This window comes from Portunus trituberculatus, chromosome 28 (genome assembly GCF_017591435.1).
Source record: "Portunus trituberculatus isolate SZX2019 chromosome 28, ASM1759143v1, whole genome shotgun sequence".
NCBI classification, from domain to species: domain Eukaryota; kingdom Metazoa; phylum Arthropoda; class Malacostraca; order Decapoda; family Portunidae; genus Portunus; species Portunus trituberculatus.
The window spans coordinates 4,535,370-4,552,269 of NC_059282.1; the positions used below are offsets into that span (position 1 = coordinate 4,535,370).

Genomic DNA, 16,900 nt, shown 5'->3' on the forward strand with positions numbered 1-16,900 from the left:
GTCTATAGAGGTTAGAAGATAAATGGCTACAGTCTTCACTATTTTAATCCTCACATAAGTTTCCGAAGTTGTATTAAATCATCAAATAGCAAGAAGAATGAATATGGAAATGCATCATGGTACTGCAGGGTTTAATGTTTTCCTTTCAACAACCTTACAGAATATCCTTACACCTCCACAATTTTATATCAACCATACAAATCAAAGATAGACACAAAACAAGGCAAAAAGGCACAAAAACACCCTTAAGCACATACCCAGCAGCCAGAGCTTCAAAGGAGGCAGGTACAGCGGCAGAGAGGAGGAGACGGGAATGGCCAGTGGATGATGCCTCTCCTTCAAAGGCAATACGAAGTTCCTTGAGAAGATTCACATAGTTTGCCTTGTCGTCTGGTCCTCTTGGGTACTGTAGAGGGAAGATGAGTAATGTGTGAGAAAGGAGTGATGACAAGATAGCACTAAAGAGAAAGGATAAGGGATGTATGAGGAGGGGCAGTGATGAGAAGATAGTACTGTACTGAAGAGAGAGGATGAGGGACAATGATGAGAGAAAAGAGTAATGTTTGAGTTCAGAAAGGTGATGGCAAACTGATGATGAGGAGCCCCACACACAAACACAAACACAAACACAAGCACACACAAAAACAAACTCCATAAAAAATTCTCTCTCTCTCTCTCACACACGAATACATACACAATCTTTAAGACACGTAAAAATCTTCTTACTAAATCTTTCTTCTCTCTCTCTCTCTCTCTCACCTCCCAGTCAATGTCCAGTCCATCAAACTCATGAGTGCGAAGGAATTCCAGGGAGTCGTACACAAAGCCGTTCATTCTGTACTGGCTTGAAACAAGGTCCTGGAAAGGCTTGGATCCAAAAGACCATCCACCGAGGGCCAACAGGATCTGGAAGGATGAAGGATGAAGAGGATTTTTTTTATTTATGTAAGGGGGAAACCAAACAAGGGAACACATGATTAAAAAAGTCCCACTTCAAATGCTAGTTCCCTTAAAGATAGGTGAAGGCAATATTTGTGGATGGTTGTTATGAATAGTAGAGATTGGCAGCTTTTAAGTAAGGGTCAGAAAGGACTTCATTATTACACACCAAACTCTTTCACAATTCTAAGTTTCCCCGCTGAGTTTACCTTGAGATTCGGGTTCTTTTCCTTGAGCTTCATGAGGCGAGTGTAAGTTCCGTCCTTGAATCCGTCGCCAACATCAGAGGGGTGACCCGGAGCCAGGCGGTAGTTATCCATCCCACCAAAGGCATAGATAACATGGGTGCAGAGGAAGGGATCGATACTTTCCACCTCGAACCTTCCAGCGCCAGGCCTCTTGACAGACCATGAGGTGAAGTAGCACATTACCTTAGGGGCATCCTCTGTAGGGGGGTAAAAGTAGTGTATCAGTAAAGGTTGAGGATAAGAGGATAAGAGAAGGTGTGGGCATTGGGAAAAGTTTGTAAGGATGTAAGGATTAGGGGTTCAGACAGGATGTGTGGATGTTTGGCAAGGTTTGAAGAAAGATTTAGAGAAGATAAGAGGAAATGTGAAAAGATCTATCATACTACCACTTTACTCATTTTCCTACACCAAACCTGTACTTACCTTTTCTTTTTTGTCCCTTAAACTACAGTGCATCTCTCACTTCAAATATATCACTAACTCACAAAAAACAACATATCTAGCACTTCATGTTGCCTTGTGTTCTTTCCCTGTGACTCACTTGGCAGTTCAGGTAAGATGTCAATGATGTCAATACGTGAGCTGATCTGCTGTTGCTTTAGAGTGGCTTGGTACTCCCGGATCACCTCCATGGGGTTAACAGAGATGGGTGGTGGCAGGGTAGTGGGTCTCGCAATGGAGGTCTTGGTCACCGCTGCCCAGTCCACATCCTTGCCTCCTCGTGGTCTTCCCAGCAGCTCCTCTCTGTGAAGGATCGCAGGATGAGATGAATAAGATTAGATGCATGTGAAGGGTATGTAAGGATGAGTGCTCATTTAAATGTGGCTCAGTTTAATGAAATTATTATTAGTTTTTTTAGTTAATGAAGAGATAACTACAAATTTGACTCCCTCAGAAGAACCCACAAACACTCACATCATGATAATTGAATACAGATCAAAGAAAAACTCCTTCCCTCACTATTCTTTCTTCGATAACAGAGACACCACAAATTTCACCCCCTCACAAAAACCCACTAACACTCACATCATGGTAATCTAAAACACAACCAGCCAAATTCATGATCTTACACTCTTTCCCAAGATACAGAGAAAGCTACAACTTTTACTCCACAAGAACCGACAACCCAAAACACTCACGTCATGATACCGATGAGAGGGTACTTGACACCACCACCGCAGACTTCACCGGTAAAGTCGTCCATGTCCACCGTCCAGACCATTGCGCCTCCAAATCCTCCCTTCTTGAGCCAGTTCATCTTGTTCCGAATGGCGCGCTCGTCATCAAAGCCAACCCAGAGCTTGCCCTTCACCATGTACGGCACCTGCATCTCCTCGTGCCAGATGTACTCACCTCCAGTCCGTAGGTGCTCACATACCTGATAAAACAGATTAATAGACAGTTATAGGTGTGTTTTAAGACTGCCATGGTTTTCAAGATGTTTTTTTTTTAGGTTTATCAAGATTATAGAAGAGATTACAAGTGTGTTTTAAGACTCTCTGGGCTTATGAGGTGTTCTTCTAGGGTTTATTAGGGTTTTATGAGGGATTAATAGACAGTTATAGATGTTAAGACTTGAGGGTTTCAGGCATTCAGTTACATCCAGCTATAAGTATAAATGCAACACTCCTTTCCTTTCTCTTATCACCATTTCAAACTTGTCAATCACCTCACGGTAAGCCAGAAAGCAAACAAAAACCATGAGAGCTATTTATGCCTAATTAAACATGATAGTCCTTTCCTCTCATCAATTCCATTTCAAACCTGCCAATCACCTCACAGCAAACCAGAGACCAAACAAAATCTAAGACCAATTTGTGACTTGGTAAACATAAAAATTCTCTCCTCTTTCTCTTATCACTCTCTCTCACCACTTCAAACCTGTCAATCATCTCATAGTAAGCCAAAACAAAAACCAAGAGACCAATTTATGCCAGAATAAACATAACAGACTTTCCCTCTCATCACTTCTCTCTCTCACAATTGCAAACCTGTCAATCACCTCACAGTACAAAAGGAATGAAAAACTGACACCAATTTATGCCCAAGTTAACATAATAGTCCTTCGCTCACATCACTTCTCATTCTCTCTTACCACTTCAAACCTGCCAATCATCTCACAGAAACCCAGGAACCAAACAAAAACCATGAAACCAATCCTTTCGTCCCTCTCACCTCATAGTATGCCATGAATCCTTCCTCGCCTGTGTACTTCCCTGCCTCGCCTCCACCGCTGGCTGGGGAGTTGACCGAGTTGCGTGCTGGGTTGGAGAGAGTGAAGGTGCGGCCGTAGGTTGGCATGCCGATGATCAGCTTCTCCTTTGGTGCTCCCAGCTTGGCCCACCTGAGAAGAGGCAATGCAAGTGAGGAAGGTGTTATAATTTAATCTCATTTTTACATTTTTCATGAGTTTACCTTCATTAATGCCAACTTTACAGCTTGTTCTTATATTTTGTTTTGTTATTTTTCTATAGCTATGCTAAAGTTGGATTTTAGTTTAACACTTAAAAAATCCTCTTTTTCCTTAAATTTCAAGCCAATAACCCACAAAATTAGACCCCAGTGAGACTAAAAGACCATCAATTGCACAGAATACTTAAAATTACTTATATCAGCTGAAAAATGTAATAAAACCAATTTTTCCTAGATATCATGCCAGAAGCCCATTAAACTGACTCATAATAAGGCTACAGAACACTCAAAACTATATACATTAGCTGAACATTCCAATAAAATTCCTTTGCCTTTGATTTAATTAATAACAATTTTATAAAAATCCATTTCTCCTTGATATAACACCAGAAACCCATTAAATTCATTTATAATAAGACTGCAGGACACTCAAAACTACATATATTAGCTGCAAATTCCAATAAAATCCCTTCCCCTTTTATTTTAATTAGTATCCATGCAATAAAACCCATTTCTCCTTGATACACCGCCTATTAAATTAACACATAATAACGCAATAGGACAAACAAAACTAGATATATTAACCTCAAATTCCCATAAAATTCCTTCCCCTTTGATTATAACTAATAACCGATGAGACAATACAGGTGAAGGACAAGCAGCCACTCTCTCACTCACAGGTTGGATGCGTGATCGACAGAGAGCTGCTTCCTCCACTCGCTGTCCTCAGAGGGGGCATGCACCGGGGCATTGTGGCCGACTGTGTTCTCCCACTTGCCATGGAAATCGTAGGCCATGACGTTGATGAAGTCGAGGTACCTGAAGAGAAAAAAACGTGAGGGAGGTGAAGGAGGAGATAAGGATGAAGGAAGAGTAAGAAAGGATATGGAAGGAAAAATACGCATGATGAAGTCGAGGTACCTGAAGAGATAAATGTGAGGGAGATGATAAAGGAGATAAGGATGAAGGAAGAAGAGTAAGAATGGATATGGAAGGAAAGATACGCATGGTGGTCTGAAGGAAAAATAAGTATGAAGTCTGAAAAACAGGCGTGAAGAAATCTGAGGAAAATAAGCGAGAGGGAAGCGGTAAAGGAAGAATGAGACAAGAATGAAGGAAGAAGAGTGCGGAAGGATACTGAAGAAGGAAAGATCCGTATGATGAAGTCTGAAGAAAAATAAGCGTGAGGGAGATGGTACAGGAAGAATGAGACAAGGATGAAGGAGGAAGAGAGCGAAAGGGTAGTACTACGGAAAAAGAAAGAAATGCATTGTGAAAAAGGCTGAAGGAAAAAGGATACAAGATGAAGGAATTTGCTATTTGAGAATACTTAGACACACAAATACAAGTGACATAATTACCTGGAGACAGCTGGCACATCATATCCTCCCTTAATATTATCAGGACCGACAGGAACAGCAGCAGTAAGGAGCAGTCGGGGGTTTCCTGTTTCTTTCGCCTCTGCCTCGAAAGCCTCGTACAGTTCTGAGGGACGGAAGCACATTGCTCTTAGTACACTCCTTATTTGCCTTCTCTCTTGTTACCAGAACCTCTTTCCTTATTGAGAGAGAGGATCATATTCTGAAATACTTCTTTCCACATTGCGACTGCTTTAGAAAATACTCTAATTGAAGAATACAACTTGAGTTTTTATGTGTTATGGCGCCAGTGAGCCAGTCAGGTGATTCATCATATAGAGATCACCACGTGGGATGAAAAGTAAACAAAACACGATTAAAAAATGCGCTTTTCTTTCTATAAAAAAATACAAACTTATTAATTTATTTAAGTCTTAATTCTCTACAAGTACAAAATTCACCCTTCTGCCAGCCAGCTGAATTATGTAAACATCATCACGTGGAGGCGAATGTAAACAACGCAAAAAGAGGCGCTGTGAAAGACAGACTTATTTATCTTCCTCACTCTTCCTTCCCTTCTGGCATGATTCGCATGACTCAAGCCTGGCAGAGAGAAACGCATTACACAACCGAGTTTCCTTTACATACGGAGATCCATAGAATGTGTGCCGGTGTCAACAAACCCACGTGGACTAAAGATTCACTGGACCACGTAACCTAGATAACCATTGGTCTCTGGGTCCGGTCTGCTGTTGCCTTATGGTGTATTAAAACATTAGACTACCACCGCTTCCTTAGTAAAGATTTGGTACTCTAACGAAGGAATGGCAAATGTTGGCTTTCACTATCTATTCGTATCTATCAAGTTTTCTGTAAAGATTTTTATTTATTTATTTTTTTAAGAAGGAATGACTTTCAAACACTGGTTAACACTGTACTGTAATCCTAACGGTGTATGTATATCAAGTTTCTCGTCTAAAATACAACCTCATAATTTTTACTCTCTCTCTCTCTCTCTCTCTCTCTCTCTCTCTCTCTCTCTCTCATTGGATTTTTCTTATGAGGGTAGCTATTTCGTGTCTAGAGTTAATTAAGGCTAATCATTCTATTTACTTTGCGTCCGCGTGGTCATGTTTACAGAAACCAGGTGATTGGAAGGAGGGTAAATTGCGTGTCTCAGAGTTAATTAAGACGAACATGAAATACCTTTGTTTACCCTTAACCAACATGGCGGTGTTTACAATAATCAGCTGACTGTGGAGATTGTTAAAGGGAGAATTGATGGTTTTCAGAGTAATATAAGAAGACGCTTTGATTGTGATGTTTAGAGAAATTAGTTAACTGTGAGAATTAAATAAAGGTGAATCTCGTAGCTTTGTTTACTCTTTAGTTAATTAGTTGACTGGAAAACGTTAAAGTAAATTTTGTAGTTCTGAGAGTGATGACTAACATATCTACTCGAGAATGTTGTGACGTACGGGTGATAAAAAAAACAGATCTGGCCTGACCGTGAAACAAAGGTATGTATGTCATGTGTTTTGCAGCGAAGGAATAGAAAAGCCAGGTTGATTTGACGGCCAAGAGAGAGACACGTAGAGAAATTAGCACTAGTCTTTTTATCTTTTTTTTTTTTTGTGTGTGTGTGTTTTTCAAGTTTTCTGCTCTCTCTCTCTCTCTCTCTCTCTCTCTCTCTCTCTCTCTCTCTCTCTCTCTCTCACCAGTACACAGATTTCACTAACCTACATAGAAGACCTTCACAAGGAGAGAGAAAAAAAAAGAACTGTGACAAAAGCAAAACAAGACGGAACTAAACGAACAAACTACGGCGTATATGTCACACACACACACACACACACACACACACACACACACACACACACACACTCCTCCTCTCACACTCACTCACCCTTCAGGAGCAGGACGAAGTTAGCCTTATCGATGTTTCCTTTCGGGTACTCCCAGTCAAGATCAAGACCATCAAAGTCGTGTTCTCGCAGGAAGGGAATGGCGCTGAAGATGAAGGTCTGCCTCGTGTATCTCGTGGCTGACATGTCCTTGAATTTCTTGGTACCAAAGGACCATCCACCTGGGGGAAAGGAAGAAGGGAAAATAGTAAATAAAAAGGGATATGTAATGGGTGTATAAACACGTAGGAGTGATATATAGTGGAAGGAAGAGTGGGAAAATTATCAATACGTAGGAATATATAGGTCTCCTGGGCAAAGGAAGAATAGAAAACAGTGAATTAAAAAGGATATACAAAGGGTTTATAAACACGTAGAAGTGAGCTGTAGTGTAAGAAATAGTGGATAGAAATGTATAATACGATTAATAGAAAAAAATACGTAGGAATACATAAGAATGAATAATAAAACGAAGGAAAATTATTAATTAAAGGTGTTCCATAAGAATCATAAGTTAGTACATATGGATATAAAGGAGTAAGGCAGGGAAAAGAGAAAATAGTGAATGACAGAGGACATCCAGGTTATGAATGTTCAGAAGTGAGGCACGCAATAAGAACCCGCGAACAAGTTAGTATTAATGCAAAATTTCTTGGTATTAAAAAATTCGATGAAGTGAAAATAGGAAGAAGGATTAAGCTAAAGGGAATACATTACTAGAAGGAGACTATAAGTTATTAAGTGTTGATATATAAGCATGATGATAATGACAATAATGATAACATCAATAATAATAGCAATAACAATAATAATGATAATAATAATAATAATAATAATAATACTGCTATTATTACTACTACTACTACAAATAATATAATAATAATAATAATAATAATAATAATAATAATAATAATAATAATAATAATAATAAAATCGATTCACCAGAGTAAAGAGAAAGTATCAAATAGAAATCACTTGAGTATATAATTGAAGAAAACTTAAATATGTTACAATAAAGGGCTAATTTTAAAGAGAAATAATGATACAGTCAATGATGCAGTTAATGGTGAGAATATAGAAATTATGAGCAGAGAGAGAGAGAGAGAGAGAGAGAGAGAGAGAGTAGTATGGCCAAAGCTAACACTTGAGGCAATCTCGTGTGCCACATCCACACTAACTCTCCCTCCTTCGCTTTTCTCTCTCTCCGGATACTTGTTATCTCAAAACCACCTTCTTATCTCACTCTCTCTCCCATCCCCGTTCCCGTCCCTCTCCCCCTCTCTCTCTCTCTCTCTCTCTCTCTCTCTCTCTCTCTCTCTCTCTCTCTCTCTGTCTGTCTCATTTGCGTTACTTTCCACAGAGAATTAAGAAAGCTGACCAAAGAGCAAGGCCGTGAGAGTAAAGTAACGAGGTCACATGTACGACAATTTGCGTGTGTGTGTACGAAGGTTTGTTTACGTTTTGCAGAGAGTTGTGCTCACGTGAATAACAAACCACGTGGTAATCTCTGTCGACATAAATCTTCTGTTTTTTTTTCCTTTTCTTTTCTTCCGTCGTTGTTGTTGTTGCTACGTATTTGTATGTATGTATGTATGTGTATGTGTGTGTGTGTGTGTGTGTGTGTGTGTGTGTGTGTGTGTGTGTGTGTGTGTGTGTTATAAATGACGCAAAGTTGGAGGATATAGGGGACATGGAGGAGGAGGAGGAGGAGGAGGAGGAGGAGGAGGAGGAGGAGGAGGAGGAGGAGGAGAGGAGAAGGATTACAAAGGACAGACACTCAAATCATTCATATTTCGTTTGATTTCTCTACTCTAAGAATAATACATAGAGGAGGTAAAGGACGAAAAGAGGAAGAGGAAAAGAAGAAGAAGTAGGAGTAAGAGGAGGAGGAGGAGGAGGAGGAGGAGGAGGAGGAGGAGGAGGAAGGGGAAAAGGAGTGTTAGTCTTACACCACCTAAGGGTTATTTTCGCCCTAAATATTCTCATGCAGAACCGAAGATGAGGTGGTGGTGATGGTGATGGTGGTGGTGATGGTGGAGGTTGTGGTAGTGGTGGTTTGTAAGTGCTGAGAGAGAGAGAGAGAGAGAGAGAGAGAGAGAGAGAGAGAGAGAGAGAGAGAGAGAGAGAGAGAGAGAGAGAGAGAGAGAGAGAGAGAGAGAGAGAATATGACCATTGAACTCTCTTGGAGAAAGCTTTCACTAAACACACTCACGAACACACACACACACACACACACACACACACACACACACACACACACACACACATCAGATACACTTAACACTTATATGGGTACATTTATGAATATCTCTCTCTCTCTCTCTCTCTCTCTCTCTCTCTCTCTCTCTCTCTCTCTCTCTCTCTCTCTCTCTCTCTCTCTCTCTCTCTCTCACCTATAGTACCACCACTATATTACATTTTCCTACACGCACGCACGCACGCAAGCACACACACACACACACACACACACACACACACACACACACACACACACACACACACACACACACACACACACACACACGGGAAAGTTTCCACTACGTTCCGCTACAAAGAACCGATGAACTAATTACTAATACTACCACCACCACCACCACCACCACCACCACCACCACCACCACCACCACCACCACTACAGTTACCATAGTACTTACCAAGGGCGAGAAGAACCTTTAACTTGGGGTTCTGCTTCTTGAGTCCATTCACTTGCTCGTAAAATCCAGTCTTGCCGTCTTTAGTTTCGTCGTTAGCTTCGAAGGAGGAGAGCCTGCCCTTCTTCATCCACCCGAAGGCGTAGATGATGTGGCTGCAAATGAAGGGGTCGATGTGCTCTGGGAGGAACTTGCCGATCTTCTGTCTGTATTGCGACCAGTTGGTGTAGTAGCAAACGACCTGAGAGAAGAGGAAAGTTGAAGTTTGGATGTGTGATGGAGATAGAAAGGGATAACAGAAGAAAACGAAGTAAAAAAGGAGTCAAGGGGGTGAAAGAAACTGTAGTGTGCTGTAGATGTGTGACGGAGACAGGAAAGAATACGAGAAAACAAAAGGAGATAAAAAAGAGATGAAATAAAAGTAAAAAAGGACTTAAGAGGGTAAAGAAAGTTGTAGTATGCTGGAGATGTGTGACGGAGATGGGAAGGAGTAGGAGAAAAGAAAAGGAGACAAAAAATAGGTAAAATAGAGGAAAGGAGATTAGCTAAGTCAATAAAGCCCTTGAAGCGTAGATGTGTGACGAAGAGAGAAAGGGATACGAGAAGAGTAAAGGAGGGAAGAAAGAGGAAACGAGTTAAAGTGGTGAAAGGAGGTGTAGTTTGGATGTGTGCTGGAGATAGAAAGGGATAAGAGAGAAGAAAACTGGCTGAGAAAGAGAGATGAGGAGATGAGTTGAGGCGGCGAAGGAAGTTTGGGATAAATGTGTGACGGAGATAAGGGATACGAGAGGAGAAAGTGAGGAAAGAAAGAGGTGAGGAGATAAGGTAAGGAAGTTCTAGTAATAAAAGATAGTTTTCTAAAATGTGTGAGGGAGAGGAAGAGAAGAGAGAGAAGATGAAAGGAGGTAATGAGGATGGGAAAGATGAGATAAGGTAACCGAGTCTTAGATATGTGAGGAAAGGACAAAAACAAACAGAAAGGAGGAGGTATAGAGGACCTGTAGTTTAGTCTGGATGGCAACTAATTCCCAGATAAAAGCACGTATACGTCCTCCAGTAAAGAAAAACAAAAGAAAATCAAGCCACCTCGAAAATAATCTGATCATAAACCTGAGAGACCAAAACAAACAGAAGAAATGTTAGACAGAGGCAGGAGTTGTTGCTAAGATGTTCTATAAATACGGTTCCTGATCTTTTGGCCTCACCTTGTAGTCTGAGTCTCCGGATTTGCCATTATCGTTGCCATTGCCGTTGTCATCATCGTCTCTTCTTCTTCCCGCTGCCGAGTTGATGCGAGGGCGTACCTGGGAGAGGAAAAAGGAGTGGATATGGTGAGGAAGAGACAGAGAGAGGGAGGGGGAGGAGATTATCTACTAATCAAGAAAAAGAGGTATGTGTAAGGAAAATTATACGAAATGAAGACTGGAGTAATGGTATACCTCTTTCTGACGACAGTGACATTAAAACTACGAACGAAACAGACCGCAATCATATGGAAGAAAAGTGAGAGAAACACACGAAAAACTAAGAAATATTTGATAAAAATTAGAGTAAATCGGACAATAAAAGAGGATTAGATTACTATTAAACTTCTTTTTGGCATCATTAACACGGAAATAAAAAGAAAAACTAGAAAATGTGAAGAAATTAAGTATTAAGACGTGATATATGAGAAACAAGAAAGCAGAACAGAAGGAAAAAAAAAACAAATAAAAAAAAAGCGTAAACAAAACTGGATCAGGAAGGTGCCGTTGCAAAGACTGAACCTCCCGTCCTTCAATCAGCAGCCTTACCCTTACTCTGTTCCTGGAGGTGCCGCCGCTCTGCCTTCTCCTGCTCACAGTGTTCGTTGAGGTTCCCGTCGCCAGTCGCCTTCGCCCCACCGCGTTCACTGCCGTTTCAGTCTGAACGGAAGCTGACGTCGCCTGTCCTGCCCTTAGTCTGCCTCTGAATCTCGAAGTTCTGCGTTGCTCTGAAGAAGAAAGAACAATGATTTGATTATTGTATTAACGAGGAATGGAAATAAAAGTTAAAATTACTTAATAAATGAAGAAAAAAAAGAAGCTTTAACGTGATGCAAATTAAGAAAGAATAGTTATCTGATTAGTTTATTGACGAGGGTATAAATTAATAAAAATCTATATAAGGTTAGAATTAACTAAATACATAAAAGATGGAGGAATTTAAACGCGATGCAAAATGAAGACACCATGCAAGACTTTGATTGCTCAATGATGTATTTGGATTTCTACTGTGTGTGTGTGTGTGTGTGTGTGTGTGTGTGTGTGTGTGTGTGTGTGTGTGTGTGTGTGTAATGAGGCAACAAGAGGTCAGACTTGAAAGTACGCACGTTAAGTATGTACAATCATCACTTAATTACTAACTTCACTTCACTTCAGTTCGCTTTACTTCACTTTCCCGGCCCTTCACAATTATCCATCCTCACCTTCATTACCGAACAAGAAAAATCAACGCTAACAACTTAATTCCCTTCAACTAGACCCATTATCGAAGAAAATATTACGGAAACTGCAAATAACCTAACAAACACGAACACTTTTACTCCTAACTGAGAAGAAGAATAGAACGTGAATATTTTAAGAGCCCCATTGAATACATACATAAAATCACACGTGTCATGAACCCTCAGATGTCCAGTACACACACCTGTTTCGAGCTACACGTTACCTGGTCCAGCACCTTCCCCCTTTCCCCCTTCCCTCACTCGCGCACACCTTTCACTCACCGTTGCCAAGGTAGCGAGCCACCTGGAGACACAGAGAGAGGTGTACCGTCCACCTTATCTGGCTACACTGTCTCCCTCGTCTAACTCTCTTGTGAATGGAGCTTTTTGTTTGCGTGTGTGATTGTGTGACTGCGGTTGTGTTTGTATTTGTTTAGGCAACGTTGTGTGTGTGTGTGTGTGTGTGTGTGTGTGTGTGTGTGTGTGTGTGTGTGTGTGTGTGTGTGTGTGTGTGTGTGTTTTCCAGACTGAAAAAAAGGAGAGGGAGACATCGCGTGTTCTCCTGCATTTCTCTCCTTTCCTCCCTCTCCCTCTCTCTCTCTCTCTCTCTCTCTCCCTCTCTACTCGAGTTACACACCAAGAATATCAAGAATCGGAGCATTGCAAAACCCCACAATTGTCGAAAGGCCGCGATCGATATAAAAATGAAGCAAAAGAAAAGAAAAACCTGACAATATCAATGGACGAGGAGGGAAATTTAAAAACGAGTAGTGGTCAAACGATTGTCTCTCCAACCAACCCACATACACACACACACACACACACACACAGGCAGTCCGGCGCTGACTTGCCAACTTGCTGACTTGATGACTGGGCTGGCGAGACTCGAGAGCAGTCAACCACAGCCGATAGACAAAAACGTATTAAGTTCAACCCCATTCAAAGACTGCAGCGAGGGAAAGGCGTGCCTGTATTCGTTCCTGGATTCTTTAATTTATTCCTATACGAGTCATGAAGCTTAGGAATATAAGGTACTGATAGAAAGTGTATTTTAAGGGATGTATTTTTAGACAAGGAATAAGTGAACTGAAAATCCTGTGTCTGTCTGTGTCTGGTTAGCCGGACGCTTCGCCAGTCCCCTTCCTCCTCCTCTTACTACTCCTCCTCTTCCCTACCGTCACCTTTCACTTTCTATGACCGACTCCCACCAGACTCCTCCTTCTTCGTGGCTCTGGCTTCGTCTGTCTGTTCATTCTCTTATCATTGTTTCCATATTGTCTGAAATCCACAGAAAATCTTCGTATATTCGTATTTTTCTCCCATGTGCAAAAAAAAAATCAGTCACACGATAGAGAGAACACAATGAATGGGAGTCTCATTCGTCACGTGGATTTATGGTTTACCGGGAATTTACGTGTATTATGATAGTTGTGTCATAAAACGTAAGAATTATTGCAATACATTACGGTAACCACAAGGATATTTCAATGCAAAAATGACAAGTAATTCCGAACTTTCAACGCAACACTAAACAATCTAAAATAGTTATCCAACGTCGTTCTCTTCTTTTCTAGTCATTCTTGTTTCAGAAATAGAGAATATGTCCATTCATTTAGCTACTGAACCGTATTTTCTTTCTATATCCTCCCAAACCTCATTATATTCCACAAAAGTAGTGAAAAGAAGAAGGAAAATTACTTTGTATTGCGATAGCCAGCTGGAAACTTCAATGCGGTAACAAAAAGTGAGCTGGAAATTTCAACGCCAACATAGATAGTAATCCGAAGAAGGTATCCAAGGCGGCACACGTACAGTACTTTTCCCTTCCTGGTATTCATAGATCAAGGTACAGAGGTAATGTCAACTCCCTTACCTTCCCCTTTCCTCACCTCCACACTCTCTCTTTCCTCCCACACCCTTTTACACCTCCCTCCCCTTCACCCCGTCCACTCCAATCCACTCTCCCTCCTCCTAAACCCTTCTACATCCCTCCCCCTTCACCCAATACACCCCACTCCCTTCTCTCTAACCCCTATACCCTTCCACATCTCCCCTTCACCCAGCCCACCCACTCCAATTCAATCTCCTTCCACCCACTCTCTCTCTACAACCCTTCTTATTCCCATACTCCACCACCCTCTCGCTTGCCTCCCACACTGTAACCCTCTAACCCTTCCCCCGTCCCTTTGCCTCCTTACCCTTGCCCCTCCCAGTCCCCGTCAGCTTACCTAGGGATGTGGTGAGAGCGGCCAGCAACACAACCCCCAGCAGTATCCAGCGTAGCCTCTGCGGGAAGAAGAAATGAATGTGGTTAATACGAGTAATTAAAGAGCGTGTGTGTTGGTATTGATGGATTGGTAGTGTTGTGACTGTTACTACTGTTGCTGTTACTACTGCTGCTATTGCTACTGCTACTGCTGGTGCTACTACTACTACTACTACTGGTGCTACTACTACTACTGGTGCTATTACTACTACTACTGGTGCTACTACTACTACTACTGGTGCTACTACTACTACTACTACTACTACTACTACTACTACTACTACTACTACTACTACTACTACTACTACTACTACTACTGCTACTACTACTACTTCTGTTGCTACTAATACTATGAAATTGAAGTATAAGTAGACAATAAAGAAATACAATAATGACAATAAAATGAAAAAAAAGGAAGAGAATGAAAAGGATACACTACAAAATACACTACTACACTACACTACACTACTACTACTACTACTACTACTACTACTACTTCCACTACTACTACAGAAAAATTCCAATACCTAAATAAGAAAAAAGGTAAGAAATGACATAGAATATATAGCAGGAAAGACTATAATCACATCATCAGTGTCATCATCAGCATGTTATTATCCATTTCAAATCCCCAGTGTTGAGGAAATTGTAAGCCAGTGTTGCATTATTGGTCCCTGGGGTCACTCTGTCCCCTGGGGCCTGGAAAGCGACTAAGACCTTCCCCCAGGGGCGTCCTCGGGGAATAACTCTTCTCTCCCCCTTAGCTCACCTCTCTCTCTCTCTCTCTCTCTACACACACGCACGCACGCACACACAGTTCATAAATTAATTACATAATTCGTTAAACGCGTCACGGTACCAAATTTTATGGCACCATGTTCGTATTCTCTCTCTCTCTCTCTCTCTCTCTCTCTCTCTCTCTCTCTCTCTCTCTCTCTCTCTCTCCTATATTTTTTTTTGAGCAAGAGATCATTAAACTGCGTCGTCCTCAGGAGGTGCCAGAGGTGTGTACGACTCCACTACAACTTGCATCACGTGACCATAACGACCCCGCGCTCACTCGCCACCGCCGCAACACTACCACCTTCAAGGAAAGACGGTCGTTACGTAAGCTTTCCTCGTTTTTCTTTTTTCTTTACACTAGTCACTCAGGATCTCTTACTACTACTACTACTACTACTACTACTACTACTACTACTACTACTACTACTACTACTACTACTGCTACTACTGCTACTGCTGCTGCTGCTACTGCTGCTGCTGCTGCTGCTGCTGCTACTGCTACTGCTGCTGCTGCTGCTGCTGCTGCTGCTGCTGCTGCTGCTACTGCTGCACTGCACTACTGCTGCTGCTACTGCTGCTACTGCTGCTACTGCTGCTACTACTACTGCTGCTGCTGCTGCTGCTGCTGCTACTACTACTACTACTACTACTACTACTACTACATCTTTGCCATTCCCATCGTTATCATCATTATCATCAGCGATAGTAGTAGTAGTAGTAGTAGTACTAGTAGCAGTTGTTGTTGCTGTTGTAGTTCTCTCTCTCTCTCTCTCTCTCTCTCTCTCTCTCTCTCTCTCTCTCTCTCTCTCAGCTTTCTTCATCTGCATTTAACCGAAAAATTCAGAAATTTCGGAAGATTTACCTAAAAAAAAGAGAGAAAAGAATCACATAAAAAAGAAAAGAAAAAAACAAAAGAAAAAAGGGATGGAAAGAAAGAAAGAAAGAAAGAAAGAAAGAAAGAAAGGAAGAATGAAAGAAAGGAAAGTAGGAAGGTAGGAAGGAAGGAAGGAAGGAAAGAAGCTTTTTATTAACGAGAGGATAATTATACGAAAAACAAAACAAAAACACGCCCACAATACAAACTTTCTTTATGTGTCGTGTCATCTCAGTCACGCACACGAACACAAACACACACACGAACACACCACACACGCAACACATCACTAGTTTCTTTTCCCTCGTTATGTTCATGTGTTCCATTGCCTCAACTAGTTCCGGGTCGCTTTAAAAATTGCACATTGTTCCAGCGAAAACAGAGGCACGAAAAGGGGAGGGAAAACAGGTAGAGAGGGCGGGAGGGCGGTTCAAATTAAGGGAGGGTCGAGGGGAAGGGTGGAAAGAGGAAATAGAGGAAAAGAGAGGTAAATAAGCGTCGTGTTTATGTGGAAGGAAGGGGAAAAGGGAAGATGAAAACAAGAGGAAGGAAGTAAAGTTTTAGAGGGAAATAAAGAGGAAAGGAGGAAAGGAAGGGTGTTTGGTGTATGAAAGGGAGGGATGAGAGGGAAAGGACAAAGGTAAAAATGAAAACAGAAAGGAAAGAAGTAGGTAGTTTCATAGAAGAAGGGAAAGAAAGGGAAAAAATAAAAATCTAAGGGGAAGATATTGAGCTTGACAAAGAAGCAAGGGGATGAAGAGCAAGCATGGATGAAAATAAGAAAGAAAGAGAAAGGAAAAGATTGGACACTTTCTACTGCTTCCTCTTTTGTTTCCTTCCGTAAAAAAAAGTCATAACAAAAAACAGTAAAAACTAGGAAGAAATTAAGAACAAAGAAGGAGAGAGAAAGAGAGAAAGATAAAAACATAGAGAGTGAATGATTATCCAACTTTCTACTTCTTCTAATCTACATTCCACCACCACCGTCACCACCACTATCA

General features: G+C 41.3%; 1 protein-coding gene across 1 annotated transcript in view; it reads right to left on the reverse strand.

The window, feature by feature from the left end:
* The window catches only part of LOC123510162 (probable chitinase 10), a 55,748-nt gene that overhangs the window by 5,206 nt on the left and 33,642 nt on the right, over positions 1–16,900 (reverse strand). Inside the window, exons 2-14 of the mRNA XM_045265028.1 lie at positions 14,205–14,262; positions 11,306–11,484; positions 10,718–10,816; positions 9,516–9,753; positions 6,864–7,043; positions 4,961–5,084; positions 4,278–4,418; positions 3,363–3,531; positions 2,327–2,565; positions 1,729–1,931; positions 1,149–1,384; positions 760–906; positions 258–406 (exon numbers count right to left, since the gene is read on the reverse strand). Of these exons, the coding sequence (XP_045120963.1) occupies positions 258–406; positions 760–906; positions 1,149–1,384; positions 1,729–1,931; positions 2,327–2,565; positions 3,363–3,531; positions 4,278–4,418; positions 4,961–5,084; positions 6,864–7,043; positions 9,516–9,753; positions 10,718–10,816; positions 11,306–11,484; positions 14,205–14,262 (2,162 nt within the window). The remainder of the gene's footprint in view (positions 1–257; positions 407–759; positions 907–1,148; positions 1,385–1,728; positions 1,932–2,326; positions 2,566–3,362; positions 3,532–4,277; positions 4,419–4,960; positions 5,085–6,863; positions 7,044–9,515; positions 9,754–10,717; positions 10,817–11,305; positions 11,485–14,204; positions 14,263–16,900) is intronic.